Source organism: Erythrolamprus reginae, chromosome 11, assembly GCF_031021105.1.
Source record: "Erythrolamprus reginae isolate rEryReg1 chromosome 11, rEryReg1.hap1, whole genome shotgun sequence".
NCBI lineage: Eukaryota > Metazoa > Chordata > Lepidosauria > Squamata > Dipsadidae > Erythrolamprus > Erythrolamprus reginae.
Genome location: NC_091960.1, coordinates 2,170,021 through 2,186,115, shown reverse-complemented (window position 1 = coordinate 2,186,115; position 16,095 = coordinate 2,170,021). Strand labels below are relative to the sequence as shown.

The following is a 16,095-nucleotide window of genomic DNA, read 5'->3' as shown; positions in this document are numbered from 1 at the left end:
CCTTCACGCATCTCCCATCCTCAATAATATCATCTTAAGTTTCCTGTCTTCCCTCCCTCTTTTTCTTTCCACATCTTCCTCCTAAGAAGGCAATTGTTTTCCTTGTTCTTATCTGGTGTTTGGCCACGATCAAGACTCCGACTGAATTGAGACCAGGCTCAGCCAAAACACCTCCGACGAGGGAAGCAACGAGGAAAGGCCTTCAACGGTGCTGAGGGTGTTTGGAATTGACTTCTTTTAATCAAGGAAGGAGGTTTCGAGTTTCTCGGAGTGCCCGTTTTGTTAAAAACAGAAATAATCCCTTTGTCCCCATTTCTTTTCAAGCGTTTCGGGTGACTCTCAATCGTTTTCACAAAAGAAGAAACACCAACTTAACCCATTTGGAAGGAAACGGCGTGGAAAGTTAATCCAAACTTAATCTGCGCTCTCAACTCCTTTTTGTCAGAAGCATTGACGGAATAAAATGGGGACTTATTAAGGGGGGGGAGGGTTGAAAAAGCTCTAATTAATTTGGTCCCAGGCCTTGCGGAGTCCAGCAAGCTCCCAATTTTGTTGGCAGCACCCAATACAGGCCATCGTTAAAGTATCGCCATCTGTTCTAACAACGGTTTAAATCTATGGCCGTCTCTCTCGGAGAAAGTAATTTATGACCGGTTCTCAGATTTATGACAGCCGTTCCCCCTTCACAGTCACGTGACTGTGGCACTCGGCAACAGTGGATCACAAAAGTGAGGTCCTGTGACAACCCTCCCCCCTCAGGACACTGCCATCGGCCTTTAAATTAGATAGATGGATAGGGTGGATAAACATAAATACATACATAGATGATTGATAGATAGATAGATAGATAGATAGATAGATAGATAGATAGATAGATAGATAGATAGATAATAGAAGATAGAGATAAAGTGGATAGAGAGAAAGATAAATAAATTAGATGATAGATAGAAAGATAGATAGATAGATAGATAGATAGATAATAGAAGATAGAGATAAAGTGGATAGAGAGGAAGATAGATAAAGTGGATAGAGAGAAAGATAAATAAATTAGATGATAGATAGATAGAAAGATAGATAGATAGATAGATAGATAGATAATAGTAGATAGATAGAGATAGAGTGGATAGAGAGAAAGATAGATAAATAAATGAGATGATAGAAAGAAAGATAGAAAGAAAGAAAGAAAGATAGATAGATAGATAGATAGATAGATAGATAGAAGGATAGATGGATGGATAGATGGATGATGGCTGGCTGGATAGATAGATAGATAGATAGATAGATAGATAGATAGATAGATAGATAGATTAAATGAGAACAGAATTCCAGCCAGGCTAACACCAAAATCACGTAGTTGGTTGCCATGCTTCGGGGAGGCTGCCACGGTCATTAAGTGCGCAAAACGGTTGGAAGTCCCTCTTTCCAGCGCCGTCATAGTAACTTTGAACGGTCGGTCAATGAGTGGTCATAAGTGGAGGACTAGTGGCAAGGCTTCCCCAGGAGACCTGCAGAGCCTAAGTCCAAACTCTCCTGGGCTTGTGGCCCTCTCGGTGCGAGTCGTCTTTCAGCTCCAGGAATCACATTGGGGGTCATTTCATGTCTCCCCCCTCCCTCCACTTCCCCAGAGCCGCAAGCAGAAAAGCGGGAAGGGGTCAGCAAAAGCCCCCCCCCCCAAAAAAAATACCCACCGGAGGGTTAGCTGAGCCCCAAGCAGCCCCTGAATTCGGGCAGCGAGATCAACTTGTTGCCGCTGAGATCGCAGTAGTCCAGGAACCTCCGGACGCAGCGTTTGGGCCGAGCGTTTTGCTTCATGTAGAGCTTGAAGGGACGCAGCTCCCTCTCGCTGACGGCGTTGCTGAAGTCTCGGTCCAGGTGGGTGAACTGCCAGCGGACGGCCCGCTCCTCCAGGCTGGGGGCCGCCAAGGCATCTGGGAACCTGGTGAGAGCGGAGAAGGCGTTGTTGTTTTTTAAATGTGGTTTAATTTAACAGTCTGGGTTATGGTCGCTAGTGCACAATAGAGTGGTCCCTCGACTTACGAACTTCATTCGTTCCGTGACCAGGTTCTTAAGCAGAAAAGTTTGTAAGAAGAAGCGATTTTTCCCATAGGAAACAATGTAAAAGCAAGTAATGAGTGTGATTGTGGAAACCACAGGGTGGGTGGAGGCCCTGTTTCCTCCCAGGAGATTCCTAGAGAGGCCCCACGGAAGCTTCTCCCTGCCTTTTCCCACCCTGTTTCCTCCCAGGAGATTCCCAGAGAGGCCCCACAGAGGCTTCTCCCTGCCTTTTCCAGCCCTGTTTCCTCCCAGGAGATTCCCAGAGAGGCCCCACAGAGGCTTCTCCCTGCCTTTTCCAGCCCTGTTTCCTCCCAGGAGATTCCCAGAGAGGCCCCACAGAGGCTTCTCCCTGCCTTTTCCCGCCCTGTTTCCTCCCAGGAGATTCCCAGAGAGGCCCCACGGAGGCTTCTCCCTGCCTTTTCCCACCCTGTTTCCTCCCAGGAGATTCCCAGAGAGGCCCCACGGAGGCTTCTCCCTGCCTTTTCCAGCCCTGTTTCCTCCCAGGAGATTCCCAGAGAGGCCCCACGGAGGCTTCTCCCTGCCTTTTCCAGCCCTGTTTCCTCCCAGGAGATTCCCAGAGAGGCCCCACGGAGGCTTCTCCCTGCCTTTTCCAGCCCTGTTTCCTCCCAGGAGATTCCCAGAGAGGCCCCACGGAGGCTTCTCCCTGCCTTTTCCAGCCCTGTTTTCTCCCAGGAGATTCCCAGAGAGGCCCCACGGAGGCTTCTCCCTGCCTTTTCCAGCCCTGTTTCCTCCCAGGAGATTCCCAGAGAGGCCCCACGGAGGCTTCTCCCTGCCTTTTCCAGCCCTGTTTCCTCCCAGGAGATTCCCAGAGAGGCCCCACGGAGGCTTCTTCCTGCCTTTTCCAGCCCTGTTTCCTCCCAGGAGATTCCCAGAGAGGCCCCACGGAGGCTTCTCCCTGCCTTTTCCAGCCCTGTTTCCTCCCAGGAGATTCCCAGAGAGGCCCCACGGAGGCTTCTCCCTGCCTTTTCCAGCCCTGTTTCCTCCCAGGAGATTCCCAGAGAGGCCCCACGGAGGCTTCTCCCTGCCTTTTCCAGTCCTGTTTCCTCCCAGGAGATTCCCAGAGAGGCCCCATGGAGGCTTCTCCCTGCCTTTTCCGGTTACAGTTTTGGAGGAAGTGGAAAAATGGTTCTTGAGAACAGGCAAAAAAATCTTGAACACCCGGTTCTTATCTAGAAAAGTTCGTAAATAGAGGCGTTCTTAGGTAGAGGTATCCCTGTATCTTTGACGGTGCGGTTCGCAGACCAGAGGAGGCGCTTCCTTTACCTGCGGTACGGAACGGTCATCAGCCTTGACTGCAGCATGTGGGAACTCAAGGCTTTGATCAGCTGGGTCAGGAATCGCGTCTTCTTCGACCCAGGACAGCCTAGTTGGGAAGATTAAAAAAAAAACCAGGAATCTTTCCGACAGAAAGATGCTGTGAAAACCTTGTTGAAAATCCAACAGCTCTTCTGGTTGTTTTTAAAGGGAGGGAAATAACTCTGGCTTATTTATTTATTGTTTATTTACTAATTGGACTTTTATGCCGTCCCTCTCTGAGGACTCGGGGAGGCTCACAACATATAATAAAACAACGTATAACATCCTAAATCCAATTAATTAAATATAAAATCTAAAAAAAACCAAAACCATTAAAAAAAACCAGTCCTTCCCATTCGATCAACTTTCTCTCAACACATTCAATGGCCAGAGGGCAAGAATCTTATGGCCCCAAGTCTGGTGGCATAAATGAGTTTTAAGACTCTGATGAAAGGTGAGGAGGGTGGGGGCTGTGCGAATCTCCGGGGGGAGGGGCTGATTCCAGAGAGCCGGGGCTGCCACAGAGAAGGCTCTTCCCCTAGGCCCTGCCAAGCGACATTGTCTAGTTGATGGGACCTGGAGAAGGCCAACTCTGTGGGACCTAATTGGCTGCTGGGATTCGTGCGGCAGAAGGTGGTCCCGTAGGTATTCTGGCCCGATGCCATGCAGGGCTTACCTGGCAGGATCCGATCTCGGAACAAGGACGCTATTTCTGTGCTCTTGGTTGCTGTATCAGCTTTGCAGTTCGGGGGGAAATTTCTGCAAAACGAGGAAGAGAAGTTAAGAAAAGGCCGTTTGGGGGCAGTAAATCTCCCCGTCTTTCCCGGCCTTGGGGGTATCAGCTCTGTTGGGACTGCAATTCCCAGAATTCCTCACTCGTCGCTGAGAATGCTGGAAGTTGCAGTCCCGGCACACACTCAGATAAGGGGTTTAATGGAGGTGTCTCGGCTCTTGGTGACTTTATGACTAGTGGACTTTTCCAAATAGAAATTTTACTTTTTCTCCAACATAGAATAAAAAAAACAATACATAGGTACAAACACTGAAACCATGATTAGAGTCAAAGATATATAAAAATTTTCTTTTTCTATTAATCATTAAACGGAGGCTTATTTTCTTCAATTAAAATAAACATTCCATAGAACTTATATAAGATTATCAAATAAAGAAAACCTCAAAAAACCAAGTCTTTTTCCCACCTCACATTAAAAAAATTACATTACGTCAGTCTGAACCATATCAAACTCTATATTATGCCCATCTTAATTCAAACTTTCATTTCTACATTAGGTTAGTTAATTTAGTATCAACTTATCCTGTAATTACTAAAAGTTCTATATATATCTAAAATAGAACAAAATACTTATTATCAAAGATCACATAAACTATATTGAAAAATTTTATATCTTTAAATTCTTATTAATAAATGAATTTGTGTCATATCATTATTTAGTGCTACCACCAATTCTTATCTTGCCATCTGGTTAACAATATTTTAGTTCACTTGGATGAAAATAAATTGGAGAAGCTGATGGCAAGATGGAATAAGATGAAAAATTATATCTTAAGTAGAATTTATGACGACAATGTGAAAAGTAAATTCCAATCACTTTTTGTAGGTAAAGAAATGTAAACCGGAGCTAAGGAAGAAATTGAAACTTATTGCAAATAATTTAACCCCCTAAATGGTGGTGGGGTTTATTGGTGTTGGGCACTTTTTCTTTAAGTAATTTTTATTTTTGGTTGTAATAAAAATTTAATAAAAATATATTTTAAAAAAACAACACAATATTTTAGTTCAATTTTCATGTCTCACCTTTCCCCAAAACAGCTAAGTATTCATATTTATTCGTCTTTTACTTTTCCATCCAGTCCTAAAACTAGTGGACTTCGACTCCCAGAATTCCTCAGCTATCCATGCTGAATTCTGGGAGTTGGAGTCCACAAAGTTGCTAAGTTTGGAGACCCCCCCCCTGCTTTATGCTAGAGGAGAGGGGAGGGGGTGTCACTGAATGTAGGGTGGGAGAAAGAGGCTCAATCAAGTTCAAATTATGGGTTCAAGACATCACTGACCGGGTGGAGGTCCCTGGGATGGGGCGGCCGCTGACCACTTGCACACACCAGCAGTAGCCTGTGACTTGGTGGCACTGCACCTCCTTGTAGGTGCCACCCCCTTCGCACTCCGGGATGAAGGTGCCCTCCTGTTGGTGCTGTCGGGCCTCCTGGATGGCCTTCCGCCGCTCCTGCTCGCACGACGGCGGGTATTCTGCAGACGAAAGAACAGGGGTTCAGAGCCCTAAAAGCGCATCGCGTTTGACCTCTGCGCAAGAATGGTCAAGAAATAAAACCGTTTGGCGGTACCCAGGAGAAGAGCCTTCTCTGTGGCGGCCCCGACCCTCTGGAACCAGCTCCCCCCCGGAGATTAGAACTGCCCCCACCCTCCTTGCCTTTCGTAAAGTTCTTAAGACCCATCTCTGCCGTCAGGCATGGGGGAACTGAGACATCTCCCCCGGGCCTATACAGTTTATACATGGAATGTTTGTGTGTTTGTTTGCTTTTAATAATGGGGTTTTTAGTGTTTTTTAAATTATTAGATTTGTTCTTACATTGTTCTTGTTATTGTTGTGAGCCGCCCCGTGTCTGCGGAGAGGGGCGGCATACAAATCTAATAAATAATAATAATAATAATAATAATAATAATAATAATAATAATAAGTCATATTGCACCCGCGCAGGGTTGCTTTTTTAGAGTGAACACTGTGTTTAATCAATACAGCCGTGAGGACGCAGGGCTCACCTTGAGCTGGTCTCGACGTGTAGTTGGCCTTGAAGTCCGGGAGGATGATGGGAATCAGGAAAGGCAAGGTGGTGCCTTCTGGGTTACGGAGCAGCAGTGAGGGAGGCAGAATAATTGGCAGGAAAGAGAAGCAGAGGTGGGTTAGGGCAAGAATGTGGCACCTGGGAACTATCTCACCTACCCAATTCTATGGCCCTTCCGGTTTCTCTCTCCCCCCCCGCCCCACCCCAGCCCATCCTGCCCCACCCAAGGGTCTCCTGGTCCTCTCCAGGGTGTGGGGCAGTCAGGAACCCCACCCCAACTGAGGGCGGCTGTGTCCCCCATCCACCCAAGTGGCCCACTCAGCCGACAGGGATTGCCGCTGCTTTATATTCATTCATATTCGTTTTCATGGATATTTAGATTCGCCGGTCAGTGAGATGGTGAGTTCTAATCCTGCCTTGGACCTGAAAACCGGCTGGGTGACATTGGGCCAATCACCAGGAGACTGGGAGTCCTAGTCCCTCCTTAAGCATGAAAAGCAGCTGAGTTAACTTTAGGCGTGTCCTTCTCTTTCTCAGCCCATCCTACCTCACAGGGTGGTTGTTGTGGGAAGAATAGGAGGAAGGAGTATTAGATATGTTTGTCAGTTTCTTGATAAAAATTATGAAGGTGGGATATAAATAAATTTAATAATAATGAAGGAGGAGGAGGAGGAGGGAGGGAATGAAGGAAAGGAGGAAGGAAAGATAGAAAGAGAAAGAAAAGAAAGGAGGAAGGAAGGGGAAAAAAGAAAGAAAGAGAGAGCGAGAAAGAGAAAAAAAGAAAGAAAGAGAGAGAGAGAAAGGAAGGAAGAAAGAAAGAAAGAAAAAGAAAGAGACAGAAAAAGAAAAAGAGAGAGAAAGAGAAAGAAAGAAAAGGAGAAAGAAAGAGAAAGAAAGAGAGAGAAAGAAAGAGAGAGAGAAAAAGAAAGAGAGAGAGAAAGAAAGGAAGGAAGAAAGAAAGAAAGAAAAAGAGAAAGAGAGAGAGAGAAAGAAAGAGAGAGAGAGAAAGAAAGGAAGAAAGAGAGAAAGAAAGAAAAAGAGAAAGAGAGAGAGAGAAAGAAAGTGAAAGAAACAAAAAGAGAGAGAGAGAAAGGAAGGAAGGAAGACAAAGAAAGAAAGAAAGAGAAACAAAGAAAGAGAAAGAAAGAAAGAGAGAGAGAGAAAGAAAGAAAGAAAGAAAGAAAGAAAGAAAAGGAATGGGACAACTCAGATCCGACAGGTGTTAAAAATCCACACTCAAAATCTAAATTTGAAGCATGCGTGGTGCAATCGTTGCCTAGCACTGCAAACACACCCATGCAACGAAAGTCCAGTTCTGACAAGTCCCAGCAGCTCATCCCCCTGATCCCAAAACCTAAGGCGGTGGCCTGGGGGGCACAGACCGGCAAGGGGGGGTGTGTAGACCTACCTGGCTGCCCGTGGGGCAGAGGGCTTGGCTGAGTAGGCCGGGGGGCCACACCTTCTTCTGCGTTCAGGGAGGAAAAGAGGTGGAAGGCAGCTATTACAGAGGGTTTAATGTCATCTTCTCTGTCCAAAGAGTGAGAGAATTTAGCTCGCCGGGCTTCGACATTTGACGCAAACAGAGGCAGGAAGGGGGAATATGCTTCCCTAAGACCGAAGAAGCCCCATCAGTTGAACTTCTGCCTGCTAAGCAACCCCCTCCCCCTCCCTCCAAAGGCATTTAAAACTGGAATGTAGAAAATGACTTTCGTTTTTGTCAAGAAAGCCCCCTTTCAGGAGCTCAAGTCGCTATAAATCAGCTTTGCTCTACCTGGGCAGCTTTTAGATGGGTGGACTTCAGCCGCACGAATTCCAGCGGCCGATCAGGTCCCACAGAGTAAGCCTTCTCCAGGTCCCGTTGACTAAACAAGGTTGTCTGGCAGAACCCGGGGATGAGCCTTCTCGGTGGTGGCCCCAACCCTCTGGAATCAACTCCCCCGGGAGATTCAAACTGCCCCCCACCCTCCTTGCCTTCCGTAAGACTCCGAAGACCCATTTATGCACCCCCTTCTGACTAGTAAGACTGGAATATGGTACAATTGTGTAGTATTGATTGGGTTTTTTTTTTAATGATAGCGGGGTCTTAATTTTAGTTTTTAACTATTAGATTTGTACTATATTTTTATTGTTACTGTAGTTGTGAGCCACCCCGAGTCCTCAGAAAAGGGGTGGCATACAAATCTAATAAATTATTATTATTATTAATTATTATTATCCCAGAATTTCCTAGGCCAGTGATGGCGAACCTATGGCATGGGTACCACAGGGATATTGTTATTTAAATGTTAAAACAAAGCGGAGTTGCTCCTGAAAGTTTTATTTTTTATTTTTCATTAGATAAGAACATTTCATATATAAATAATGTTAGGCATGCAGAATGTGTGTTTACTTATGTATGTTTTTATTGCATGGTGGAGAAAAACAAAAAAATTTAAACCACCACTCCAAATTTTTTTTTTTAATTCCACCGTTCTGCGAGTGAGATGGGTGGTCTCCCCCCATTTGACATATGACTAAAATTCAACCAATAAATAAAATGCCACGTTCGCTCACGCGACAGGCCAGAAATGCAGCATTCACACACACCCGCAGGATTTGCAAACCGAGATTGTGAACTTCCGGGTATACAGCTACATCCCGACATGCTAAACTGGGTTAGTTTGAACCTCAGTGCATTGTGTGACTCCAGAACACGGGTTAAGTCACTAAACCAGCTAGGCACATCATGCGCACTCAGTTCCCGGATGTAACAGCCAGCAGGGGGCGACTTACCTCGCTTGGAAGAATGGGCATCATGCCAAGATGTTCCCGCTGAATCCATTCCTGGTTTGGGGCCAATGCAAAAGAGACAGTAGGAGTAAAGGGGTTACTAACTGCTCTGTCCGGACGGGTCACCGATCAGGATAAAAATCACACACACACGCACTCAGAGGATCATATATAAAAGTACAGTAGTACCTCTAGATACGAGTTTAATTTGTTCCAGAACGGAACTCGTATATCGAACAACTCGTATCTGGAACAAATGGCTTTAGACTTTGTTTTTCCCCTCCGAGATAACCAGAAGCAAGGATTCTTGCGCCACCTAGTGGACGCTCGGCTCGTATCCCGAATTTGAGCTCGGGTGTCGAACAGAAATTTCTCTCCCCTCGTGGCTCGTATCTTGGAATACTCGAATGTGGAGCAGCTCGTATCTAGAGGTACTACTGTACATTGCTATTAAAACGTCCAGAAGAAAAATAGTTAATAGCATCAAATCAAACTTAGTTCATTCTGGCAGTGTCCCCAACTTAATTGTCTCTGAGATAAGAACAGGTCCCGGGCCAGAAGCCAAAACTCATTAGGGGAAAATTCCTTTAAAGTGATTCCATCAATCAAACTGGACTTACAGTTTCTCTAGAGTTTTTTCAGAGATTTCTTGAGTTAGAGTGTGGAACTCCAAAGCTCACACACAGCCATGATTTTTGCAAACATTGTTGGGCGCTGCCACTTATCCCGAGACTGTCCCTTATATAGTGACAAAGCATGGCCAAGTGTTCCCTAGAGCTATTAATGCCAAGACCCTGTTCTTTTCAGATATTCTTGTCTGGATATAATCCTCACTCTGGCGTCTAACATGGGCTCATCCACCAATTCATCTTCCTCCTCTGACTTAGTCAATACATTATTTCAGTTCAGAAGAGCAGCCGAGCAGCCCTCAAACTAGGAAAATAAATCTTGGGTAAATTCCTTTTTTCTCCACCCACCCATCAGCTCCTGAAAGCCTGGCTGAAGGTGAGACAGTGGCAGGAAGGCCTTTACCTGTGCAATTGGGCGCTCGGTTCAGGGCAGACGTCCCCGCGATGGGCTTGCCTTCTGGGGTGGAGCACCAACAATAGCCAGTTTGTTTATAGCACTGGACCTGGGCAGGCGGGAGAGAGAGAACAGGTGAAAGGATGTGCCCAGGAAACAGAGACCCCATTGTCTGCCCTTCACCCTGAGCTCTGAAGGAGCCCATAGAACATTTGTCTGTTGGTTAAATGCATTTGCTGCCCGTCTTGAGTCAAGATGGGACACGGCGGGAAGTTCACCCAGTGCCGTAAGGAAGACGCAGAAAGAGGTTCACCTCCAAGAAGGCGCCGTCCTCCCTACATTCGGGCACGTACGGGGCGTGGGTCTGCCGCCGGGATTTGGCGAGGGCAGCCGCTCGGTCTTCTTGGCAACGAGTCAAATTGGCACCTACGGAAGAAATGGGAGGAAGAAGACCCAAGTCAAGATCGGACGTTGAACCTTGGTGGCCTTTAGACGGTGGACTTCAACTCCTACCTTTTGTGGTTGGCTTGCAGCCAGGCTCTCTGGCCACGGACTTTGAGCCTAATGGGCCAGGGGCACAGCCGGCCTCTGTGGCTGCCGGAGGAGTCGGAGAGCGAGCCCGAGGAAGAGGGAGAGTCTGGGGGGTGAAGAGCCTACAGAGGCTATAGATCCCCCAGCTGGGGATGTGCAGCTCCCAATTGGGGCTTTGCCAGGGTCTGAGGACGACGAGATCAGGGACCCGATCCTGAATGCTCGGGTGAGAAGGATGAGGGGCAGACAGGAGCAGTTGAGAAAGCTCAGAAAGAAAAAGTGAGCACAGCTGTGCATCGTCACAACTCCCCGAGAGCATTTAAGGGGAGCTCTTTGCAAGAAGTCAACGTTCGTGCCTCTGGAGGAGAAAAGCCTGTAAAGAGTGTTTTGCCTGACAAACCTGGATTCAATGTTGGACATTTATAGGGTTAACTTTGTGAGTAGACTTTTGGCTGGGAAGCAAGTGTGAGCGCCCTTATCAATTTGCTCTCACGCCCGGATCTTGGCAAAGGAAGAGACATTGCTTTAATTTGGCATTTGTGAAGTAACAAACGTCTCGTAAAAAGAACTCTTACGGTATTTTATTTTGAAACCTGTGTGTGCGTTTCAGCTTTCATTTGGGGATAATTACCAGCCGGCTGCCGGCCAAGACAGGACACTACCTAGAAACTATTTGCTAATCCATCAATTCACACTGCGGTCCGGTTTTACAGCTACAGCCACCTGGGGCCAATCCCTTGCAGGTCTGGACAATGATGGTTGTAAGTCAAGGAATACCAACAAGCAATTTTGTTAACGTAGGAGCAGAGCGATCCTTGTTTACCAAGGTTGTGCACACACAGAAATGTTCAGAGTGACATTAGTTGTGAATAACTACTCAGCCACACACAGATATACTAACTTGAATTAAAGTTTACTTTGAGAAATACTATATTCATATAAACAGTCTAAAATCATAAGTCAGAATAACAATCCAAATATTACCAAGTACAATGTCTTTCTTACCAGATGTCATAATCAGAAAAGATATGAAGCCTAAACACATTTTAGCTATAATACATGACTACAATAGAAAGCATGCAGAGAACTGCAGAGCAAACCTAACAGTGAGTAGCCATTAACAGTCAGTATCCAATTAAACCAATAAAAATTACACTCTAAATAACCAACAGTGAGGCGTAGTATCCATCCACTATAGGAACTGAAACCGTAGGTTGTTCGTTGCTATTCTTATAACTATAACTATTTTTTTCTCTTTCTCTCTAATCTTTTCTCTCTCTTCTCTATGTTATACTGTCTATTTTGTAATGTTTTTTAAATGTATATATTTAATAAAGATTATTTACTCAGTTTGTCATGTAGATGGTTGAGTGGTTCAGGGTGGGGAATTTGTAGTGGGTGGGACATTTTATTCCATTTTTTATTCTATTTTTATTCTATTTTTAAATTTACCTATTTTGATTTTATGTATGGTGGGACCGGTCTCTGGGTGTCACACGACTTTCGTTGCCAATGACAATTCGTTGTATTGACAATGACAATAAATTTATTATTATTATTATTATTATTATTATTATTATTATTAACAGTGAGTAGCTGGACAAAGAGAAACAGAGAGGATGACTCAGAGAAACAAGCTGTGAACTCTAGCCCCCTCTTGTGGCAGTCTGCAACACCTGCATCCAACATATTGCCAACCCAACAGTTACTCACAGAGTCCTAACAAATGTGCTAATCAATCAATCAATCAATCAATCAACACTGCCGCCCAGTTTCACAGCTAAGTCCGCTTGGGAAAAGCCACCCTTCCCCAAAATCCTCTCCCACGTCCTTCCCCCACCCCCCGGTGACACAGGGGTTCCTCCCTTCCATCTCCCCTCCCGACTCCTGGTCTCCTTACTGTTGTTATCCCGCTGGGCGGCTCCTCTGCAGCGGAAACGGGCCCACACCTGGAGGTTGGGCTGTTCACACCTGGCTTCCTGGAAGGCGCAAGGCGAGGTGTAAAACTTCCCATCCGAGGCGCACAGAAGTCGGCCGTGCCGTTCGTGCGGGGGGCACTCGGCCGGGCATGGCAGCCGCTCCCGGTCATCCTCCGAGATGAGGAACTGCAAAACAGGCAGAATTATGACCACAATTGAGCCCAGAAGTGAGGTTCCCCCCCCCCCCCGTTTTGCTTTGAAGTCACAGCAGCCCTGGGAAAAAGTGACTTATGACTGTTTTCCACACTGACAACCGTCCCCGAGGTCATGTGATCAAAATTGCAAGAGCCGGGGTGGCGCAGCAGGTAGAGTGAAGTACTGCAGGCCACTGAAGCTGACTGTAGATCTGTAGGTCAGCGGTTCAAATCTCATCACCGGCTCAAGGTTGACTCCGCCTTCCATCCTTCCGAGGTGGGTCAAATGAGGACCCGGATTGTGGGGGCAATAGGCTGGCTGTGTTAAAAATGCTATTGCTAGACCCCTGACCAACGGGTATATTAGTATGTTTTGTTGAGTGAATAGTGATGAATGTTTTTAAATCATATTAGAATTTTTAAAAAGTCTTTTTAGGCATATTAGTTGGATTTTCAGATTTTTATATTGTTTCTGATATGTTGTGAGCCATCCCGAGTCCTTGGAGAGGGACAGCATACAAACCCAATAAATAAATAAAATAAAATAAATGTTGTAAGATGCCCTGAGTCTAAGGAGAAGGGCGGCATAAAAATCGAATAAACAAACAAACAAATAAATAAATTCAGATGCTTGGCACTTTCTTGTACTTATGGTGGTTGCAATATCCCAGGGACACATTATTCCCTTTTGCGACCTTCTAACAAGCCAACTCAATTAATCGCCATGTTATTAATTTAACTAGGAGGTCTGGGGGATTCTGGGATTGGAAGTCTTATCTTGCAAGGTTGCAAGAAAGATTGTGGGTTTATTTTTAATGGCATCCCTCCGTCTTCAAGTGACCAAATTTGACAAACATTCATCTAGGGCTGCAGAAAGGAGAGGAGAAGCATGTTATGGAGGGTCAAACTGGACATCCCACAGCCCACCGACAATTAATCATGGTTAAATCTAGGTTTCCAAGCAGGGCTGACTGGCACACAAAAACGTGCCAAGGCAAAAAGGCTTTGCCAGGTAAATTCTCCTCGGTTGTGTTTGAAGCACCTGTTGGACTAATCTTTCAACACGACAGCTGTGGCTGGGGAATTCTGGGAGTTGAATTCCCCCACCCACCCACGTCTTCAAGTTTGAGAAACGCAGCTTTTATTCTACAAAAGGGTCTTTGAATGTTGCCCTCATCAAGCAGACATGAGGTCACCCATCATCTTGACAGGAGCTCCTGTGTCTTCCCGGGGAGCCAGGTCTCCGATTCTGACAGCCCTTCCTGGATTGTGTAGACACAACACACACACACCCCAAGAGTCTCCCACATCTCGGCCGCCCTCGGTTGCAAAAGGGGGGGACACTGCTTCTGTGAAGGGTCTTTCAAGAGGATGGTCCTTCTGAGCTCCCTCCTGTCCAACCTTCTTGAGGACAATCGGGATTATACGGCAATAATTTTATTTATTTTATTTATATGTCGTCCAACTCCCTAAGGATTCCGCGCATTCAGACTAGGAAAAATATAGGACCCTTCTGGATACGTGGAGGAGGGGGCAAACGCCAGGAGACGCTGAGTTCTAGTCCTGCCCTAGGCATAAAGGCCAGCTGGGTGAGATTGAGCCAGTCCCTCTCTCATCCCAACCACCCACCTCACAGGGTTGTTGTCATGGGAAAAGTAGGAGAAGGAAAGCGCCTTAGGTACATTCGCCACCTCGGGTCACATATAAGAGGAATAATGAAGATGAATGTGGATGTATGTGTAGGGGTTGTTAGAATTAACGTAAATTAGATTTTTATGTTTTTAGTAGCAAGATTTTTAGTACATTTAAATATTTAAATATTAGATTTCTTCATGTATTCTTTGTTGTGAGCCGCCCTGAGTCCCAGGAGAAGGGCGCCATAGAAATCTGATTAAATAAATAAATGAAAATAAGCAATAATGCAACTCATCCATCCATCTTTAATTTTAGCCAAACGACCGTCTTCCCTTTTTTTCAACCAAGTCTGTATGTAGATTCTGGAGCCCCTTCTACACTACCTCACCTCAAAATTGAGTCATCAGATCCTCCCCTTCAATAGGCAAAGATCTTTAAGGGACATTCAATTCTTTATGGGGGGGGGGGTATCCATTTCATTTGCTTCTTTTGGGGTTTTCCCAAGTAATATTTTTATGGCTACAGTGACACTAACCCTGGCCCTGATGCCTTTCATGACTAAAGTGGCACTTTAACTCACCCTCTCCTGGTGATTGGCCCAAAGTCACACACTTGGCTTTCATGCCTGAGGTAAAAACAGAATTCACTGTCTCCTAATGATTGGCCCAGTAACACACCTGGCTTTCATGTGTGAGGTAAAACCAGAATTCACTGTCTCCTGGTGATTGGCCCAAAGTCACACACTTGGCTTTCATGCCTGAGGTAAAACTAGAATTCACTGTCTCCTGGTGATTGGTCCAAAGTCACACACTTGGCTTTCATGCCTGAGGTAAAACTAGAATTCACTGTTTCCTGGTGATTGGTCCAAAGTCACACACTTGGCTTTCATGCCTGAGGTAAAAACAGAATTCACTGTCTTCTAATGATTGGCCCAGTAACACACCTGGCTTTCATGCATGAGGTAAAACTAGAATTCATTGTCTCCTGGTGATTGGCCCAAAGTCACACACTTGGTTTTCATGCCTGAGGTAAAACTAGAATTCACTGTCTCCTGGTGATTGGTCCAAAGTCACACACTTGGCTTTCATGCCTGAGGTAAAACTAGAATTCACTGTCTCCTGGTGATTGGTCCAAAGTCACACACTTGGCTTTCATGCCTGAGGTAAAACTAGAATTCACTGTCTCCTGGTGATTGGTCCAAAGTCACACACATGGCTTTCATGCGTGAGGTAAAACTAGAATTCACTGTCTCCTGGTGACTGGCCCAAAGTCACACACTTGGCTTTCATGCCTGAGGTAAAAACAGAATTCACTGTCTTCTAATGATTGGCCCAGTAACACACCTGGCTTTCATGTGTGAGGTAAAACTAGAATTCATTGTCTCCTGGTGATTGGCCCAAAGTCACACACCTGGCTTTCATTCCTGAGGTAAAACTAGAATTTACTGTCTCCTGGTGACTGGCCCAAAGTCACCCTGAAATAAACCCAGCATTCATTGTACTTATTGCAGCTTCTCAGGGTTGTCCTTTTTTGACCTATTTGTGGTCAAAAGAGTCAAGATGGGACCCCCAACGTTGGGATCAAACTCTACCTGGTTTTTAGGTGCAACACATTCATACTGATCCGTATGAGTGATTTTAAGCAATTCGCGAGGAGGAGTGGAGGGGGGGCGTGCTGTCCGTCATCCCGAAACAGACTCCAAGTTGGCTCAGCGTGAAATGTTTCCTTTCGCTCCAGGACTGAAAGATGACACCGTGTCCCGCCGCCTTATTTTACGTGTCCTTCTCCCTCTGCAAAGTCCACTACTTAACGTTGACAAACAGACCAGCACA

The 16,095-nt window shown here is 45.8% G+C and overlaps 1 protein-coding gene across 2 annotated transcripts in view; it reads right to left on the bottom strand.

Moving 5' to 3' along the window:
* Positions 1-16,095, bottom strand: part of LOC139174271 (SPARC-related modular calcium-binding protein 1-like) — a 29,496-nt gene that overhangs the window by 2,043 nt on the left and 11,358 nt on the right. Inside the window, exons 2-11 of one of the 2 annotated variants that reach the window (XM_070764550.1) lie at positions 12,416-12,620; positions 10,298-10,410; positions 9,994-10,093; positions 8,965-9,015; positions 7,601-7,657; positions 6,170-6,247; positions 5,446-5,638; positions 4,049-4,131; positions 3,340-3,439; positions 1,689-1,936 (exon numbers count right to left, since the gene is read on the bottom strand). In XM_070764550.1, the coding sequence (XP_070620651.1) occupies positions 1,696-1,936; positions 3,340-3,439; positions 4,049-4,131; positions 5,446-5,638; positions 6,170-6,247; positions 7,601-7,657; positions 8,965-9,015; positions 9,994-10,093; positions 10,298-10,410; positions 12,416-12,620 (1,221 nt within the window). In that variant the 3' untranslated portion in view covers positions 1,689-1,695. Of the gene's footprint in view, positions 1-1,688; positions 1,937-3,339; positions 3,440-4,048; positions 4,132-5,445; positions 5,639-6,169; positions 6,248-7,600; positions 7,715-8,964; positions 9,016-9,993; positions 10,094-10,297; positions 10,411-12,415; positions 12,621-16,095 lie in introns of both variants that reach the window. The other variant, XM_070764549.1, reaches the window with a different exon arrangement.